This window comes from Vicia villosa, linkage group LG5 (assembly GCF_029867415.1).
Source record: "Vicia villosa cultivar HV-30 ecotype Madison, WI linkage group LG5, Vvil1.0, whole genome shotgun sequence".
Classification (NCBI taxonomy): domain Eukaryota; kingdom Viridiplantae; phylum Streptophyta; class Magnoliopsida; order Fabales; family Fabaceae; genus Vicia; species Vicia villosa.
In genome coordinates this window covers 117,789,326-117,807,371 of record NC_081184.1, presented here as the reverse complement: position 1 = coordinate 117,807,371, position 18,046 = coordinate 117,789,326, and the positions used below count along the sequence as shown (strand labels likewise).

General features: G+C 31.8%; 1 protein-coding gene across 1 annotated transcript; it reads left to right on the top strand.

Annotated features, from left to right (window-relative positions):
* Positions 1-2,569: 2,569 nt before the first annotated feature.
* On the top strand, positions 2,570-7,410 carry LOC131602170 (uncharacterized). The gene is made up of 3 exons (XM_058874189.1): positions 2,570-4,050; positions 5,245-5,590; positions 6,988-7,410. Exons 1-3 carry the CDS (start codon positions 2,960-2,962, stop codon positions 7,246-7,248), a joined length of 1,698 nt encoding a protein of 565 aa, XP_058730172.1. The 5' UTR covers positions 2,570-2,959; the 3' UTR covers positions 7,249-7,410.
* Positions 7,411-18,046: the final 10,636 nt, after the last annotated feature.

The window sequence follows — 18,046 nt, the reverse complement described above, 5'->3', positions numbered from 1 at the left end:
TTTGCTTCCGTTAGCAATGTTCTGTTTTTCTTATCCACGTGGCTGATATGAAGGATGATGTGGCATAGGCTCATCATCAAGTTCAGAAAAATTCAAAAAATTGCTTTCACCAAGGTTTGAACCTTGGTCACAAGGGTGGCAAACATATTACCTTACCACTTGTCCACTTCGTTTTTTGTGATAAAATTTACACATTAAATATAATTATTGTAATCTTAATTTAACATAACCAATAACAAACCCAGAAATCCAAAAGCCCAGAAACGCTTAAATGTTCATCATCTTCCCATAAACCCTAAAGGTTTGACGCCGGCAAAGTCAGAATTCGCGGTGGACCCTGAAGGTTGGACCCTGAAACACATCACAGATTCATCACTCAAAATCAAACTTCTCACAAATTACACAATACTCATACCTCACCCTCTCAGAATCAATACTCGGCAACCCATCCACAAAAACAACATCCAACTAACAGTAACAACACAAACAATTCATTACGTACCAGAAGAGGAAGGTAAAAGGAAATTTGAATGAAAACCATAAAGCAACATACCTTTTTTCGTGCGCATCTCTTTTAACTTCTGAAACTTGTAACATTCAAACCATTGTGAATAAGGGTCGATTTTGATTTAATTTGGGGGTTAAGGGCTTGATGCATAAATTTCTTGATTCGTATGTTTCTTGTGTGAACTGTGTTTGTTTTGTTCATGATTGAATGAGAGAAACGCATAGAGGTGCGAGAACGAAAGAGAGAAGCGAGGTACCGAGACGAATCGAGGCGGAAACGAATCGATGATAGCGAGAGCGAGAACATGAGAGAAGAGATGAAAGGAAAGCCATGAGAGCACACGTTATTGTTGTTTTTCATCCATGGAGATTCTGAGAAACCAAGCAAATATATGGAACTCCTTTTTGTTTTTGTTTTTATGCGCTGAAGAACAGAAAAAAAGAGCCATAGATGGAATTCCTTTTTGTTACTGTTTGGATTGATTTAGGTCATGGAACATATTAGTTTAGTGATGCATGTGGGTTTCTGGAAAATGAAAACGATGAAGATGAAAATGGAGGTTGTCTGTCTCCTTCAAAAGAACAATAAAATTCATGTTAAAATAAAAATTAGTAATTATTAATCAACAAAAGTCATATGGCTCAGTGGTAGACATATTAGTTTAGTGATGCATGTGGCCTTGGTTCGAACCTTGGCTAAAGGTGCAATTTTAAAAAATTTTATGGATTTTTGATAACCTTTATGACAAACAAATGCCACCTCAGATGCCACGCGTATTAAAATAAGCCATGTCAGATGCCACACATGCAAAAATAAACGCCGTTTGTGAGAATTGGATGGAAAGGACTTAAGTGACGCTGTTTTAAGACATAAAGGACGACATTGGTCTTTTTAAAAATTGTGGGACCAAATTGAACCCCGAGATAAAGTTAAGGGACGAAAAGGGGTATTTTGCCTTTTGCAATATCATCCAATAAAAATCCACACGTTTAACTTGTTATCTATATGATTTTAAAATATATTTAATTTGACAGAGTTCAAGCCACTAGAGGGTGTAATTGGTTTTTAGTAAAAAAAATGTATGAACCGATGATATCTTCATCTGATTGGTTTCGATTGAATGGTTTACAATGTTTTTTTTACAAACAATATATTAATTTATATATTCTCCACCATCATGTTTTTCGGAGTATTTTATGCTATTATTTAAAAAAATACGTTCATATAATTTATTTCATGCTCTATTTTTTTCAAACAACTTACAAGTTGTTATTAATCAATACGAAATGTTGACATAATTTTTATTGCATCATGAAATAAGTTCATTATCAAATATAAAATTTGACACTAGACATCAGAAGGTTGAGAATTTAAAAGTTTAACAAATAAAACACAACAATAAAAACAAAAAAAATTTAATACACATAAATTAACATGTTTCACACCTCAAACACACATACAAAATATTTTGTAACAAGAATAGAAAGAATTTATTTGAAGAAGATGAAACAAAAGAACTAAAGAAACAAAAGATGAAAATCAACAAAAAACTCGAACATGAAAAAAGTGACAATAACATATAAGAGCAACAGTAGAGAGCATCAGGAGTGACAGACAGCGAGAGCACCAATTCGATGAGAGCAAGTATTTGTGACTTATGATTTCTACTTTTCTATGTTTTGAGTTTGGTTCTACCTGTATTTTTTGCTGAAAGAAATAGAGCTTAAACAAAGACGAAGAATGGTTGAACCAATTCAAATTTAGGACTTAATGATGAGTGAAATAAAATATTTAGAACATAATTATAATTATAGCTATTGATTCGGTTCATCGATTTGTCAGTTTCTAAAAATTAAAATTGAGAATCAAATCAAACCACCTCAGTTTTTATTGGTTCGATTTTAAAAAAAAAAACATTTGATTATTTTTCAATTTAATTTGATTTAGATTGTAATTTAATTAATTTTTCCACCTCTATACAATTTTTACATAAATATAAATTAAAATATAAATATTAATCCCGATTTAAATTTATTTGGTTAATCAATTTATGAAAACGTAAAATACTCCGTCATGACAAACTCTCGATCCGACTGTACTCTTCCAAACCATTGAATTCACACACAAAATTGCTGTCATTCACTTTGATTCAGTGTCTAACAAAACTAGCACCACCTTTGTCTGCCCAACCAGATTCATACACAAATTCGCTGTCATTTCTCATCATCGATCTCCAAACTCCCACAAAACCATTTTCTTTTCAAAAAAATTCACTGGAAGATTCTCCTCTCTATCATTTTTTTATTACCCACCCAACCCAGCCACTCTGGATTGAAATATTTTTAGTCCAAATCCAACCACCAAAACCCATCACTCAGCCAGCAACCATTCAAACATTCAAACAACTCTAAAACATCAAACTCTTGTTCTCTCTCACCTAAGACAACAACCATGGATGATCCCAACAACAAAGGTAATAATAATAATAATAATAATAATAATAATAATAATTCATCTCTTCACGACTCTTCACCTTCTTCATCTTTCTTATCACAACCTTTCTTACCCAAAACCCCAATTTCAACATACCCATCATTAGAAAACCATGATTCCCAACAAGAATCTGACTCCAATCAACAGTATCTTCACATCTCATACAATCACGGTCCTCGTTCCTTCAAAGACCTTCCTTTTCTTATCCTCTTCCTCATCTTCGTTCTCTCCACTTTCGCTTTCGGAATCTTCTCAATCGTCCATAGAAACAACTTCTCAGCAATCTCTTCTTATACCTATGATTCTAACACCACCTCATGCAGTATCATCAACCCTTCCCTTTCAGTTTCAGTTTCATCAACCTCTTCCACCAGTTTTCGCTCTTCGTCTTCGCCTTTTGTGAAGGATTTAACATGGACGCTTGTTATCACTTTTGTTATAAGCCTACCCATGTGCTGGTCGCTTCTTCTTTTGCTCAAGCATTACACCAAACACCTTGTCTACGCTTCGATTCCGTTCTTTATTGTCATCCCGATTTTCCTTAATGTTTACTGGTTTGTTGCTTGCGCTATCAAAAGCTCTTGTAGTGATGCTTTTCCTCTGGTGTATAGAATTTTGGTGTTGGGTTTTGTTTTTTTGGTGATTGGTGTGATTGTGTGGATCCTTGTTGTGAATTGGCACCGTGTGGAGCTTACTGTGAGTATAATTGGGGTTGCCTCTGATGCGCTTTCTTGGAACATGGGTTTGTTTGGGGTGCTTCCTTGTTTGACAATTGGGCTTTTTGTGTATTATGTGCCTATTGTGGTGTTTTTGGTGTTTGCTAAGTATAATGGTGAGGTTGTGCCTAAGAAATTGCGTAGTGGATATGGTTGTGTTTGGAAGGAGGATTCTTGGGTGCCGGCTTATTTTGCATTGGCGATACTTACTATGTTGTGGTCAGCAGCAGCTATGCTTGAAGCTCAGGTTTATGTCATTAGTGGGACTATTGCTCGGTGGTATTTCTCCAAGGATTTGGAGGTTCCTACAAAGAGCATTAGAACTTCACTCAGGTTTATTTCTCTTTTCTTTGTCTTTGTTATTTCTTTTAAAGACATTATGTTTCATTTCACTCTGAGTATGACTACATATTAGTTTATTTTACATGATACGAGTGATGACTGATTAATGATAGAATACAATTCACAAGATTTTTAGGTGTCCTCTTGCAAGGGTAGTAATATATTCTCTCAATGGTAGGTAGATAAGCAAGGAATCATGGTTTTCTTTCATAGTACAAGCATTAAAATATCTTCTAATTCCCTTATGATGTGTATTTCATAGTATCTGTAAAACCTAGTGTGAGAACAGAGTAGTCAATAGCAGCGCTATAGCGGAGCGGAGCGAGGGCCGGACGCTATGGGAAGAGCCTTAGTGGTGCAGAACACTATAGCAACCGCTATAGGGTAAATAGCAGGTAGCGGGAGCGGAGTGGTTCCCGGCCCGAAGAAGTTTCTGTTCCACTAGTCCTTTTCTCCTCCGAAAAACCGAAATTACCCCTTAAATTTAAAACACTTTAAGGGTAATTTTGGATTTTTCAATCAAATTTGAGTTGAGACTCAACTCTAACCTTCCTTTACCGACATTCTGCACTCCCGTTTTTCCAAAGAAAAATCACAAGTTCCTCCCTCATCTCTCTCTGCAGTTCGTTTCGTTCTTCCCTCTGCACTTCATATGTTTATAATTATTATTCATGTAATTTGTCCAAAAAATTATCAAAAAGCAATCATCTCGCTATGCGCTATCCCACTATCCCATTTGGAATCGGCCGCTCTGCGCTGCTATTCGGGATTGACTACTCTGTGTGAGAATAGTTGGTTCAAGTGTTTTACCATAACTTCATGTTTTTATTTGACTCCAGTATGTTGTTGTTTATAGATCAAAGTGTATTACATTAATTCTTTTCCATTGTTGGAATACTTAGTTTGAGAATATTTCTATGGTTCCATTTTCAGTTCGTATATATACTATATATACCGATAAATCAAATGGTGAAATTAGTTGCTTGTGAAATTTTGATGGTTTGAAAGAGCAATGAGCCTTTATCTGTGATATCACTGATGTGTGTTGTTGCTTCTGACTTTATTCACTCCCCATAGCTTATTCCTTGAATGGAAGATAGGAAACTGATGAAAATAGGTATCAAGACTAGTTGAATGACTGTTTTGCATTTAGAGAGACATTAACTTTGAGAATTTGACTGGCAGAAATGCTTTTGGTCCTTCCTCTGGAACAGTATGTTTGTCGGGATTGCTTATCTTTGTTGTTCGAGTGGTGCGCTCTGTGGTTGATAATGCAAGACAAGAAGGGACTCCTGGGCTAGTGAACATTGTTTTAAGGTGCTGTGTAAATGCCTTACTGACAGCTGTCGATTTTCTCAATAAGTTTACCATCAACTTTGCTGCAATAACCGGTGAAGCTTACTGCTCATCAGCAAGGATGACATATGAACTTCTTAGACGTAACCTTCTCTCTGCTGTTTTTGTGGAGACCATATCATCCCGCCTCCTGGTTGGAATTGTTTTTGTCCTATCAGCAATATACACAATTGTGGTACGTGGCTTTAACATTTCTCTTTATAATACTTGTGCTTTGCATTATAGATTTACCATTGTGTAAGTTAGAGATTTACCACAATGTGCAAGTGCTTAGTGTAAGCATTAATTTCAACAAATCCTCTTAAAGTATGAGGAAGTATATATAGCTCTAAGCCTAACTTGTGATTGTTGAATATTGAGTATTGACAGACAACTTAAAAATATCCTTCCATTAGCTTCTCTATATTTTTCGATTGCCAGCAATAAATCATGGCCATTTTAGGTTTCTTTGTTTTGCGCTGAGAAGGAGGCGGTTATAGGAGGGTTATCTCTCAAGCCTCATTTCTGATATTTCATTAAGACAATTTTAAGTTTAAGTAATCACTGTAAAGCTTAAACCAACATTTGTAAAACAACAAAGTATTAGTTTCAATTCAGATGAGCAATTTAAATTACAAAATTAAGAATCTATAACAATCAAAATGATAAGCTTGAGGGAAGCCTTAGGAAGCTTACCAAACCGGCTTGATTCACGAGTTTTTCTAGCTTTTTCACAGCTTGATCCTCAGTGAAACAAATTGGTGAAGTAGTGGATTGATTTTGATCTAAATAGATTAGATTAAAACTTGGAACTATATTGTGTGAAGTGAAGGGAAATGGTGTAGTTTTTGGTTGAACAAGCAAGAGTTGAAGCAAGATGTTTCAAGTAGAGACTCGAAGTATGATATAATTAGCATAGCTCTAACCCGTGAGTGTTGACTATTGATAGGCAACTTGCAACATATACTCCAGTTGACTTCTGTAGAATTTTAATTGGCAGTCATAAATAGGTAGTTAAAATCGAGATTTACGCAAAATCGTGGCATCGTTGTGTAAATTTTAATTCATGATCTTTGAAATGAAAAATCGTGGTATGAGAACACTAATCATAAGCATAGCTTACAAGTAAGATAATTAAAACCTTAAATCTCACTTCAAATACTTATATAAATTTTAATTTTATTCACAATCATAATCGCATAAACGTTTCAAAGATCATAGATTATATGATTCAACTATTAACATGGGAGATTCCGCCCAATTCCACCAAAATAGGATTAATTGTGGGATTTTACCATTTAAATCGGGATTTTAACTACCAAGGTCATAAAGCATGGTTAATTTATGTTTCCTCTCATAGCATTTGTTAGAGGCGAGGAGATTACTGGAGAATTAACTGAAACTGAAACTTCATTTTCTGATAAAACTCATGGCTTATAATTTCTTAAAAATGACATGATCCTTTTTAAGTCAGAGAAACCCCTTGTTAGACTTTTCGGGGACAGTGAGAAAAGAAGTATGCCAGTTCATTAGTTGAGTTGGTATCATCATATTATGCCTATTTAAGTAATTGTTGTTGGTTTGTTTTTCCAGGCCTGTGTTATCTTAAAAGCTGCAACCAATCTCGAGTCTGATGCATATTTTGTGGCAGCGGCAGCATGGCTTCTACTGATAATAGTCCTGGGTTTCCTGGTGCATGTGCTCGACATTGTAATCGATACAATATATGTCTGCTACGCAATAGACAGAGACAGAGGAGAGGTTTGTAAACAAGACGTTCACGAGGTTTACGTTCACTTACCCATAAGTAGAAGTATGAGACAATCTAACATTACAAGAACTCTAGGTGTATAAATAATTCCTAGGATTCAAATTTTGAATCCTTGGATTGCTATTTTGTGGACAATGTGGAGTTAGAATTGTCTGTAAACTTGTTGTGCATACACTTTTGAATGTTTCTTCTATAATTTTTTTTAACAGTTTTCACATAGGGTAAATTTTTTAGTTACTTTGGAAGTTTGAATTCAGTTTTTATTTAGTGTAGCCTGTATCATGTGTATTTTTTATAGGGGAAAGAAGCACAAGTTTACAGTGCTAATAAAATATTATTATTGGAGGACTAAGCAAAATCATACTAGTATATGAGTAATGATGCAGAGAGAGGAGTCGTAGTCAACAAAGAAAGTTGCTCTGTTCCCTTTCAATAGCATTTATATATGCGTGCAGTGGTTGAATTGTACAGTTTTATGATTGCCAAATATGTTGAGTTGTTGGGGCTTCATAAATGTTTTCTTATAATAAAACTTCAATTGATTTTGGTGATGATTGAATGATATGCAGTGGCCATGTGTATTGCAATTACAACCAGAATGATCAATAGAACTAATGTTTGTCTGTTGGTGGAGCTCTTATGTTTTGTGACAAATGGCTTCAATGTTGTGGCTTGTCATTGGTTAAGTGGATCCATCCCTTTAAGTTTTCATAATTACTTGGTGCACCACTTCTAGTGTACACTTTGGCGCAAGTGGTGCACAAAATTAATCCAACAGACAACAAATCCAAAGTTAATTCAACAGACCACAAATCCAAATGATTAAGTTTGCGAATTTCTTAATACACTATACACCCTAGTCTAGGACACCTTATAAAATATAGTTAGGTTAGGTTTTGGAGATACATCTCCGGACACATCAAAATTCAACATATTTCTGAATCAGATTTTAAATCAATAAAAATAAAGCGTTACGGAGATGCATATCTGAAATAATCGGAGATATATCTTCAAAAATTGATAGACATTTTTTTTTGCTTTTCACGACCGGTATAGTCTAGTTCGAGGATCAGTTATGGCATCAAGTGGTTTCAGCCCCTTCTCGATCGCAGTTGCGGGAGATTGAACCGTGATCCTTCAAACCAAGTCCAACGCCAATCACCACTAAAGCAACTAATAATTGATAAATTGAGGAGATTTTTGAAATTGCATAAGGTAATTTTCATGTATATAGGGTGGATTCAAAATTCCCTTAGTTCATTTATTTTTGTTACAGTTTGTAGGTTCATTTTGTTCAAATGTATTATTGGGCTATATGACTTGCTCTTTTTGATCCGGTGGATATGACCTCGTTTTCAAATAAAGTGCAAGAAAGTTACTAATTACACCTTTAGTATTAATCTCAAACCCTTTAATGGATCAAAATGCAAACCCTTACTAATGTTGCTGATTGCACCCTTTGAAATTGCTCAAAACCTTAGTAACCCAAATCTCATATAATTTTATACTATAGATTTAATTACTCTTAGGATCCGTTTGGTTGAGAGTAGATGGAGGGGAGGGGAGGGGAGCAAAATCCCTCCTAGGCTCATTTTTTGCTCCCCTCCAAATTGGAGGGATTTGGAGAGGAGGGAAGATACAGTAATCATAATTTTATTATTTTCCTTATTTTAACCTCAATCATTTTTTTAATTTCAAGATTGTCCTTATTGAATTATTAAAGACTAGATTTCTTCTCTGTATTATTTCACGTTTATTTTTTTTCTATTGTGCGGTTGCTATTTGTGCATTGTTGCTCTCAAGTGAGTTTTTTTCCTTTTTATTTTGTTGAAGTTTTCTTTTCGATATTATATATTTTTTATAATAATAACATACTTATACTTATATCAGCTCTTATATAAGATAATAATAAGGTTTTTTTTTTATTATACTATTAGTAATAATAATAATAATAACAATATACAATATATGCAAATATAATATATTTATGTTATAAATAAAAATTTTAACTCTCTAATATTATTTGTTCAATTTTATTAATATTCTAACATTAATTAATTTATTTTTAATTATAGAAATTGTTTTATTGGGTTAGATGAATCATAGAATCAGATAATTGTTTGATTTACGTTCAAGATATGTTTACAATTATATTATGGTTTATGAATGAACTAGTTTTTATCTGGTGAAATTTACTCAATACTATTTTTATTTAGAATTATTTTTACTAAGCACAAATAATAATATTTATAAGGATAAAAAGGTAAATTGATTTTAAAATCCATCCCCTCCCCTTGTGAATCAAACATACTTGTTGTTAAAAATCCCTCCCCTCTCCTTCTTTGAACGAAACATATATTTAGTTAAATTTCCTCCCCTCCCTTCCCCTCCCATCGATTAAATTTCCTCCCCTTCCCTCCCCTCCGTTGAACGAAACGGACCTTAAATAAAATGCGGAGAAGGTTGCACATTGCACCCTTACCCTTAGTATTTCTCTCTAATATTTAGTATTGACGATATTATACACATTTGAATGAAAATGAAGAATGTAATATGTTTTGACAAATTGAGGATTCAGATAGTATTTTTAAAATTATTAAACCAAAATAAAATTTGAATACAAAATAGGAGATGAAGATGAATGGGAGTTAATGGAAATACATCGACAGTGTACAGTAATTTTACACTTTCAGTGAAATCATAGCCATTAATGTTTATAGAAATTTGACTTTTTTTTTAAATCACATATAAAACATATAAAGTATTTTTTTTAAGAGTTGTGATGCATTGACAGTGTAAAATATTTTACACTGACAACGCACTACCTTTAAGTTCAAATGATAGGGACGTTAAATAATTAATCTTAATTAGAGTTAAGTAGAAAAAGTAGAAAAGACACCTTAACTTGGTTATTATTTATGCAGAATTGCAGTCTATTGTTATTTTAAATTTCAACAGCCATTGTAAAATTATAGAATTAAAATATAGGTTTTTTTTAAGCTTTCCAAACTGCTAATCAGATGGATTTTTTTACAAAGAAACCAAGAAAAAATTGGTTAGGCATCTAAATTAGTACAACACAACAGTAGGAAAATTTTGCTCCATGCTCCAACAATTATCCTCCCACCTTTACAATTCATTTAACTTGACTTAAATATCATTGTATTATATTTCAAAGAAAAAAAGCACCAAAAAAATTGCATTCTGAATGACTTATTAAATTATACAGTGACTACAACAATTATGAATTTATGCAACAGTTAAGCTGTGGCCTAAAATAAATAAAACAATTGTATATTATATTTTATTTTTCGGAAGTTTTTTTTATAAATTATAGGGTACAGATAACTTATAATTAAGTAAATTATTCGGTTGTTACAACAAAAATGAGATGAGACAACAGTTAAAAACTATGGCCTAAAATAAAATAAAAAAAATCATTACCTTGTCGTATATAATTTTCTAATGAAACAAATTCATTTTTGGCAACAATTTTTAAGTGTGGTCTTTTCAGTTAAGGCAATTCTTTTCAAGTGCATGTCACTACAAACTATTAAAGAAAAAAAGCTATCGAAAAAATTTATAACCAATTTTTCTAGTAAACAAGGAAAACTATTAGAAAACTGGGTGCAGTTATCGTGCATAGATAAAAATCTATGCACCATGCATAGATTATTATGGACCCTTGAATTATTGAATCAAATGCTAGACATCAATTGTTATAACTCAATACTCAATACTCACCACTCAATACTCAATATTCAATATTAGATTAAAAATATGATCCAATGGCTTATGTAGGCTTATGCATGGTGCATAAGTAAAATCCTTATGCATATTAGCCAAAGCCTAGAAAACTTATAACCAAGTTATTCGGTAAAAATTATAATACCAAATAACTTTTATGTAAGTTATCTGGTGAACATATAACCCTTTCAGAATACTTGATTGCAAGTTATCCGGTGAAGAGAAACTGCGTATCAAAATTCCTTAAGTAACGTTCTCCGATACACTAGTATAGGGATACATAATTTTTCAATTTCGAAAAAAAAAACTAAAAAAAGGATATAATTAGGATATTTTAAAAAATGTAAGGGTGGAGGATAATTGTTAGAGTATAAGGTAAAGTTTTTCTGCAGCAGCCGCATAAGGGTGTCTTCTTTAATTATTTCCAATGTTATAAAACTTGCGCAACAAAGTGTAGCAACGACCCCAAGTACAATGAGGCTTGTTGAAAGAAGGAAGAATCAAGAGCTTCATAAAAAGATATATTTTTTTAAATATAGATAAAATTTTAACATATTTTGAGAAAAAAGATTTTGTATAGAATGATAAAAGAGGGATTGTCATTAACATGTTTTTAATTTTTGAAATACTCTAAGAACATAAATTATATTTGAATAATTTGTCTAAATCCTTTCAAACCCTCCAAACTCCTTCTCCAATACAATTTTTCAGTTCTCCAAATTAAAGAGATTTTGACTTTAGAATAAAAGTAAATCCCCCAAAAGACTCCCACATAAATTATGCTATTCTTTTAACTTAATCTTTCTCTTTTTATAAAACTCTCCCCCTCTCTCACTACAAACTCCCAAATAAAACCTAACACAATTTGACTTATATCTTGGAATTATTATAAAGTTTATATAATTTATATTATATGCATAAAACACTATAACTAGCCGCAATTGACAAAATGATAAGGGTGAAAAATGATAGCATGAGCGAGACAAGGAGAACGAGAAGAAGTTGTGTTTTGGTTTTTAAACATTCACAATTAAAGTGAACCATCAAAAACTAAATTATAATTAACAACTGATCACATACAATATCATAATGTTTTCTATGTTTTTATGCTCAGCATCCTAAATTCAAATTCTAGAAACTTATTCAGTTTTTTGATTGACATAGATTTATGACTTCATTGATTTTAAAGACATAAATCTATCATATTTGCTTCTATTATTTGCATTGACGAGGGTGTTCCATTAGAAAGTATTAGTTTGCGATATTTCATCAAACTATTTAAACTATTTAGATGCATTATGGAGATACTCCATAATACACTTATTTCATTCACACATATTTTCCATTCTTTATTCTGTGTTTTTTAATGTATTTTCTTAAATATTAACTTCACACCTCAGGGATAGGGATCCTATTGGTGCATGTTGCTGGCATTCAAATTCTCCAACCATGTCCCACCACCTTTATGTGACGGTACAGGCATGTCAAATGGTTATTTTTAAAGTTATCAGACCAAAACAACCCCTCGAGTATAAGATACATAACAAAAAGATATTAAATTGAACAACTAATTACTTCATTGTGTAATAGTGTCCCACAAGTTAAACTTTAGTATATGTTGATCAAATTCCACTTGAACATCAGGAATAAAAAATGCATGAGCAAGAGCGAATTAGGGAAAAAATCTACAATCTACTTTTAAGAAAATACATGAATAAGCTTCATCACTTCAACTTAGAATTTGTTGTGAATCTTGTTGTGAATTACGAAAAAATTTAATATCAATTTGTGAGGCAAATAATAGTAGCAACCAAAATAAATGGTCTGCAACAATAATAATTCGTACATAAATAATATAACAGAATAAGGCGAGAAAAAGAGGAAGGCTTGTTTACCCAGTTCGATCAAATGATTTACTCTGGGGGAGAGAGCAGCTCTCCAATTCACTATACTCAGAAAGCTGTTACAAGAGATTACAAATGAGTTACAAGAAAATAGCCTTCACAGTTCCCAAAGAACAAACAATATTTTTTACCCAAGTGTTTCCCAACCTCTCCAACTCTCAATATAAGAATCACTTAAACCCAAGGTGTTTAGAAGTATTTCTCAATCTCCTTAGATAACTGCAAAGGTTTCCCAAAAACCTTTGTCTTTCTAAGTTTTCCCTTGGAATTCCCAAAACTATTATTCTCCCTTAGAGCATCTTTAATGGTGGTATTTTCTTTTGAGTTCTCCACCTAGACATGCCACATCATAGTACCATTGCATTGCAATGCAACTATGAAAAAATTGTGGTACCCAATCAAATTAGTTTATGAGGTAAAGTTGTGGGCCCAATAATAACTTTTTAGAATTATACAATTAAAATAAAAATTATAAAAATTATTTTAAGATGATGTGGCTAGTGTGACCCATAAAGAACCCAAAAATGGGTTACACCATTGGAGATGCTCTTATTGATATAAGCTCTAAGATTGTCAAACTATAATAATAGAGGAGATAGATATTTACAATAGCCAAAATCCAACAAATCCATACCAAATCCCAAAAATATCTCCTTAATTGTTAGAATAAAATATATTATTATAATCTTATAATATCTCTCAAATATATATAAATATCTTATAATATCTCTTATACTATTATAAATATATATCTTATAATATCTTTTAAACTATTATAAATATATTTTATAATATCTTTTAGAATATTATAAATATCTTTTAATATCTTTTTATATTAACTTATACGATCTCCAAATTAATATAAAATATTATAACATTAATGAATGGATCAATGAATCGAACCGACCGAACCTGATACCATAAATCGCTCGAATCAGATTATTTTTCGACTTTCTGAATTCTTGACAATCTCGAAATATGTTTTCTTTCTCTTCATCAACAAAGGTTTTAAGGCATATTCTAAAAAAATTTCTCTCTAACAAAATGGAAATATATCTCTAGAGGCTTAGCCCTTTCATGGAAGACAATATTATCAACTATGTGTATGTCATTATGGTTGTCATAATATATAAATGTAGGTCTTAGGAATTTGACTTATATTTCAAATAACATGTACAAGATCTATTGAAGTTCATAGGTTGTAGCACTAAAGCTATGTATTCAGTCTCAGAAAATGATTTAGACATGATACTTCATTTTTTAGTTCTTCATGAAATAAAAGATAACCCAACGAAAAAACACGAGCATGAAACGAATCTTATGATATCAACACAACTAACCCTCTTAGGACTTGATAATTCAAGTAAATGAACTAATGAATATGTGGGAAAGAATAAGCCTTGATCAAGACAATACTTGCGATATCTCAAAACTCTTCAAGCAACACTAATGCAAAACTGAATATTTGGATAGAAACTGACTTAGTTGTTGAGGATATATGTTATGACTGACATAATAGCAATGAGCCTTTTGAATGATGATTTATCTTCAATGGGATCACTATTATCATTATACAACTTAATTAATTGGCCAGATGGAGTAGTGACAAGCTTAATAAATATCTTAGAATACTAAGATCCTTGGTTTTAAAAGCTTGATGTTAAACATATTTCATACGTTGGAACTCAGCTAAACAATTACATGCTAGAATTACATAATAAACATAGATAAGCAAGGTAGTGAATTATGTATCCTTGTTTTTAACAAATAAGGAATGGTATGAAATAGCTTATTTATAAACACGATGAGTAAGAAGAGAGGCCAATTTCTAAAACAATTACCATGTACCTATTTTCATGTAATTCACCATACAAGAATGCATTATTGTCATCAATTTAATGTTAATGTCATCTATTCGTATATAAAAAAGCTATGACAAGTATAATTGTACTGAGCTTAGCATTTAATGAATAAGTAGCTGAGTAGTCTAAGCCTTCTATTGGTTGTAACCTTTGGCAACTAACCTTGCTTGAATATCTCTTTACTTCCATGTGATTTGTGCTTCATATTATAGACCCATTTGCATCCTATTGGTTTAACATTGGGTTGAATATCAACAAGCTCTCAAGTACTAGTTTTATCAAGAAAATCAAGTTCAACTTTCATAGATTAATTCCAACAATCATATTTTCTAGCCTCGTTATATGATTTAGATTTAGTTTAAGATTAATGAGAGGCAAAAATGAAAATGAGAAAGAGATAATTGTGAATAATAAAGAAAATTGTATAAAGTATAAAGAGTACCTGAAGAAAATTGATTTGTTGTGTCAATGAAGCACATACATAGTATTTGAGATGTGATGGTTTATGTCTTACTCTTGATTATACACGAGGACAAAGTGGTACAAAAAATGGTTCAACATTATAAACTGTGGGAATAATAGGACCCATGATATGAGTTGAAGGGATATGATTTGAAACTGATGGAACACGTACATTGTAATTGTGTGAATTAGACACTAACTTGTTATGCAAGTCACTAAAGTAATCTCATTTTTGTGTGGCAATGGCAGATGGATTATGATTATGGTAGGGTAGTATATATCCATGTTTCAGGTCGATACCTACTCAAACAACTTTAAAAAATTCCATTCTACTCACTATAGGTCGACACATCCGAGCTATAGGTCGACATATACCATATGTTTTTCAAAACTAGACTGTTTTGTCTATTTGAGGTTGACATTTAATGTCTTCAGGTCGACACATACTGTTTTATCTTTCAAAAATTTATATAACACACACACACAATATATATATATATATATATATATATATATATATATATATATATATATATATATATATATATATATATATATATATATATATATATATATATATATATATAGGGCATATCATATGAGAATGACATATTTATATAAGAATGTGAGAATGAATCTGAACCATTGGATTTTAAAATAAATGGTGGAGATTATATATGAATCTTTTTTTTCTCTCTCATGCATCTTGAAATAAATGAAGTAGGAGAGAGAAAAAAAAGATTCACTTATAATCTCGACCATTTATTTTAAAATCCAATGGTTCAGATTCATTCTCACATTCTCATATAAATATGTCATTCTCATATGATATGCCCTCTATATATATATATATATATATATATATATATATATATATATATATATATATATATATATATATATATATATATATATATATATATATATATATATATATATATATATATATATATATATATATATATATATATATATATATATATATATGAGGAGGGATATATTTACTCCAAGAGTAAGGGTTGAACACTTACTCCAAATCTTAACCATTGATTTTCATTAATCTAACAGTTTTAATTGATCATTTAATCTAATTATTTTTGGAAATATTTTTCTATATAAAAAATTAATTAAACCCGTTAGATTAATGATAATCAATGATTAAGATTTGGAGTAAGTGTTAAACACTTACTCTTAAAGTAAATATATCCCTCCTCTCTCTCTCTCTCTCTCTATATATATATATATATATATATATATATATATATATATATATATATATATATATATATATATATATATATATATATATATATATATGCATTCATGCACCATTTCACCAACATTAAATCAAAAAATATACAAAGAGATTTTCATCATCTTCATTCTCTCTCATTGCATTCATACAACTACTACGCATAATCATTTTTATTGTGTGATCTAGAGATAGTGTGATAAGGTCCAATTAGGTTTGTTATAATCAATTGGGTTGGAAATTCTTTAGGGGTAGGGATGGCAAGTAGACCCAAACCCACGGGGCCCACCCGCACCCGAACCCGAGCCAACGGGTGAAAACCCGAGTTGACTGGGTTTGGGTTCTGGTAGTGTGAAACCCGCACCCGAAATCCGAAATCACACCCGCTTATATATATATATATATATATATATATATATATAAATATATATAATATACTATGGAAAGTTGTAGGAAAATTGTAGGAAAAATGTATTTTGTGTATTTTGTTACGGGTTCGGGTTTGGGTGAAAAAACCCGAAACCCAACGGGTGTGGGCGTGAGTGTTGTTTTGCCACCCGAACAGTATTTGGGTTTGGGTTCGGGTTCGGGTGCCGATTTCGGGTGCGGGTTTGGGTAGTGTGAAACCCGCACCCGACCCGACCCGTTGCCATCCCTATTTAGGGGTTTCAAGATAAATCCAACTGGGATTTTCTTCCAAGATTAAGGCTGATTTGAGAGTTTTTCACAAGATTTTGCAATTTCGTTTAGCTGATTGAAAGCTTTGAAGAAATATGTTTATATCAAAGGAGTAAAAATAAATGGAGGATCGATTGGTAATCTTGAGTCACAATAGTTTGCAATTTGAATTCAGTCGAGTGAAAGCTTTAAAGAATGGAGTTTCTGTCAAAAGAGTAGTGGTAACCGGAGGATCAAATTGGAAGTATTGGGTTACTTGGTCTTACTTAAGATCAAAGGAAGAAAAGAAGATAGGATCAACATCAAACATAGGGCCTGGAGGGTTAGATTTCTATTTCTCTCTTGTATTCATACATTTGCAAAGGCTAATTGATTATCTCAATTCCATTTGGAATTGGGGGTAGACGTACCCATAGCGAGGCTGATTGGGGAACTGCCTAAACAAATCCTTGTGTGTATCTCTCTCTCTCTCTCTCTCTCTCTCTCTCTCTCTCTCTCTCTCTCTCTCTCTCTCTCTCTTACTTTCATTGCAAATTATGAATCCGTTGATTGTGCAATCAATACATTTAGATGATTTCTTAGTCCATAATATTTTAAACTTTTTTTGTTGAGTTGATTGCAATCTAAAAAATTTCAATTAAATTTTCATATCAACAAAACTAAAGAAAAATCTGATTATAATTGATTACACACCAAGTGTTCGATAAATTTCTTAAGTGAAGTTTTGGTTAATACTTCATTGGAAATTGATTATCATTGTGTGATTTTATTCAAACATTATATTTTAAAATATATTGATTATTTTTATCACCATTTGAATTCCTTTATTCAATATTTTTTAATTCATATCCGATGCTTTCGACAATGGTTTGGGATAAACGATTGTTGATTCGAAATTGCTTCTGCTTGCCATAATAGAAAGTATTTTTAAAACAATTTTTAAACAAGAAATTTTTATTAGCAATCTATTCATGCT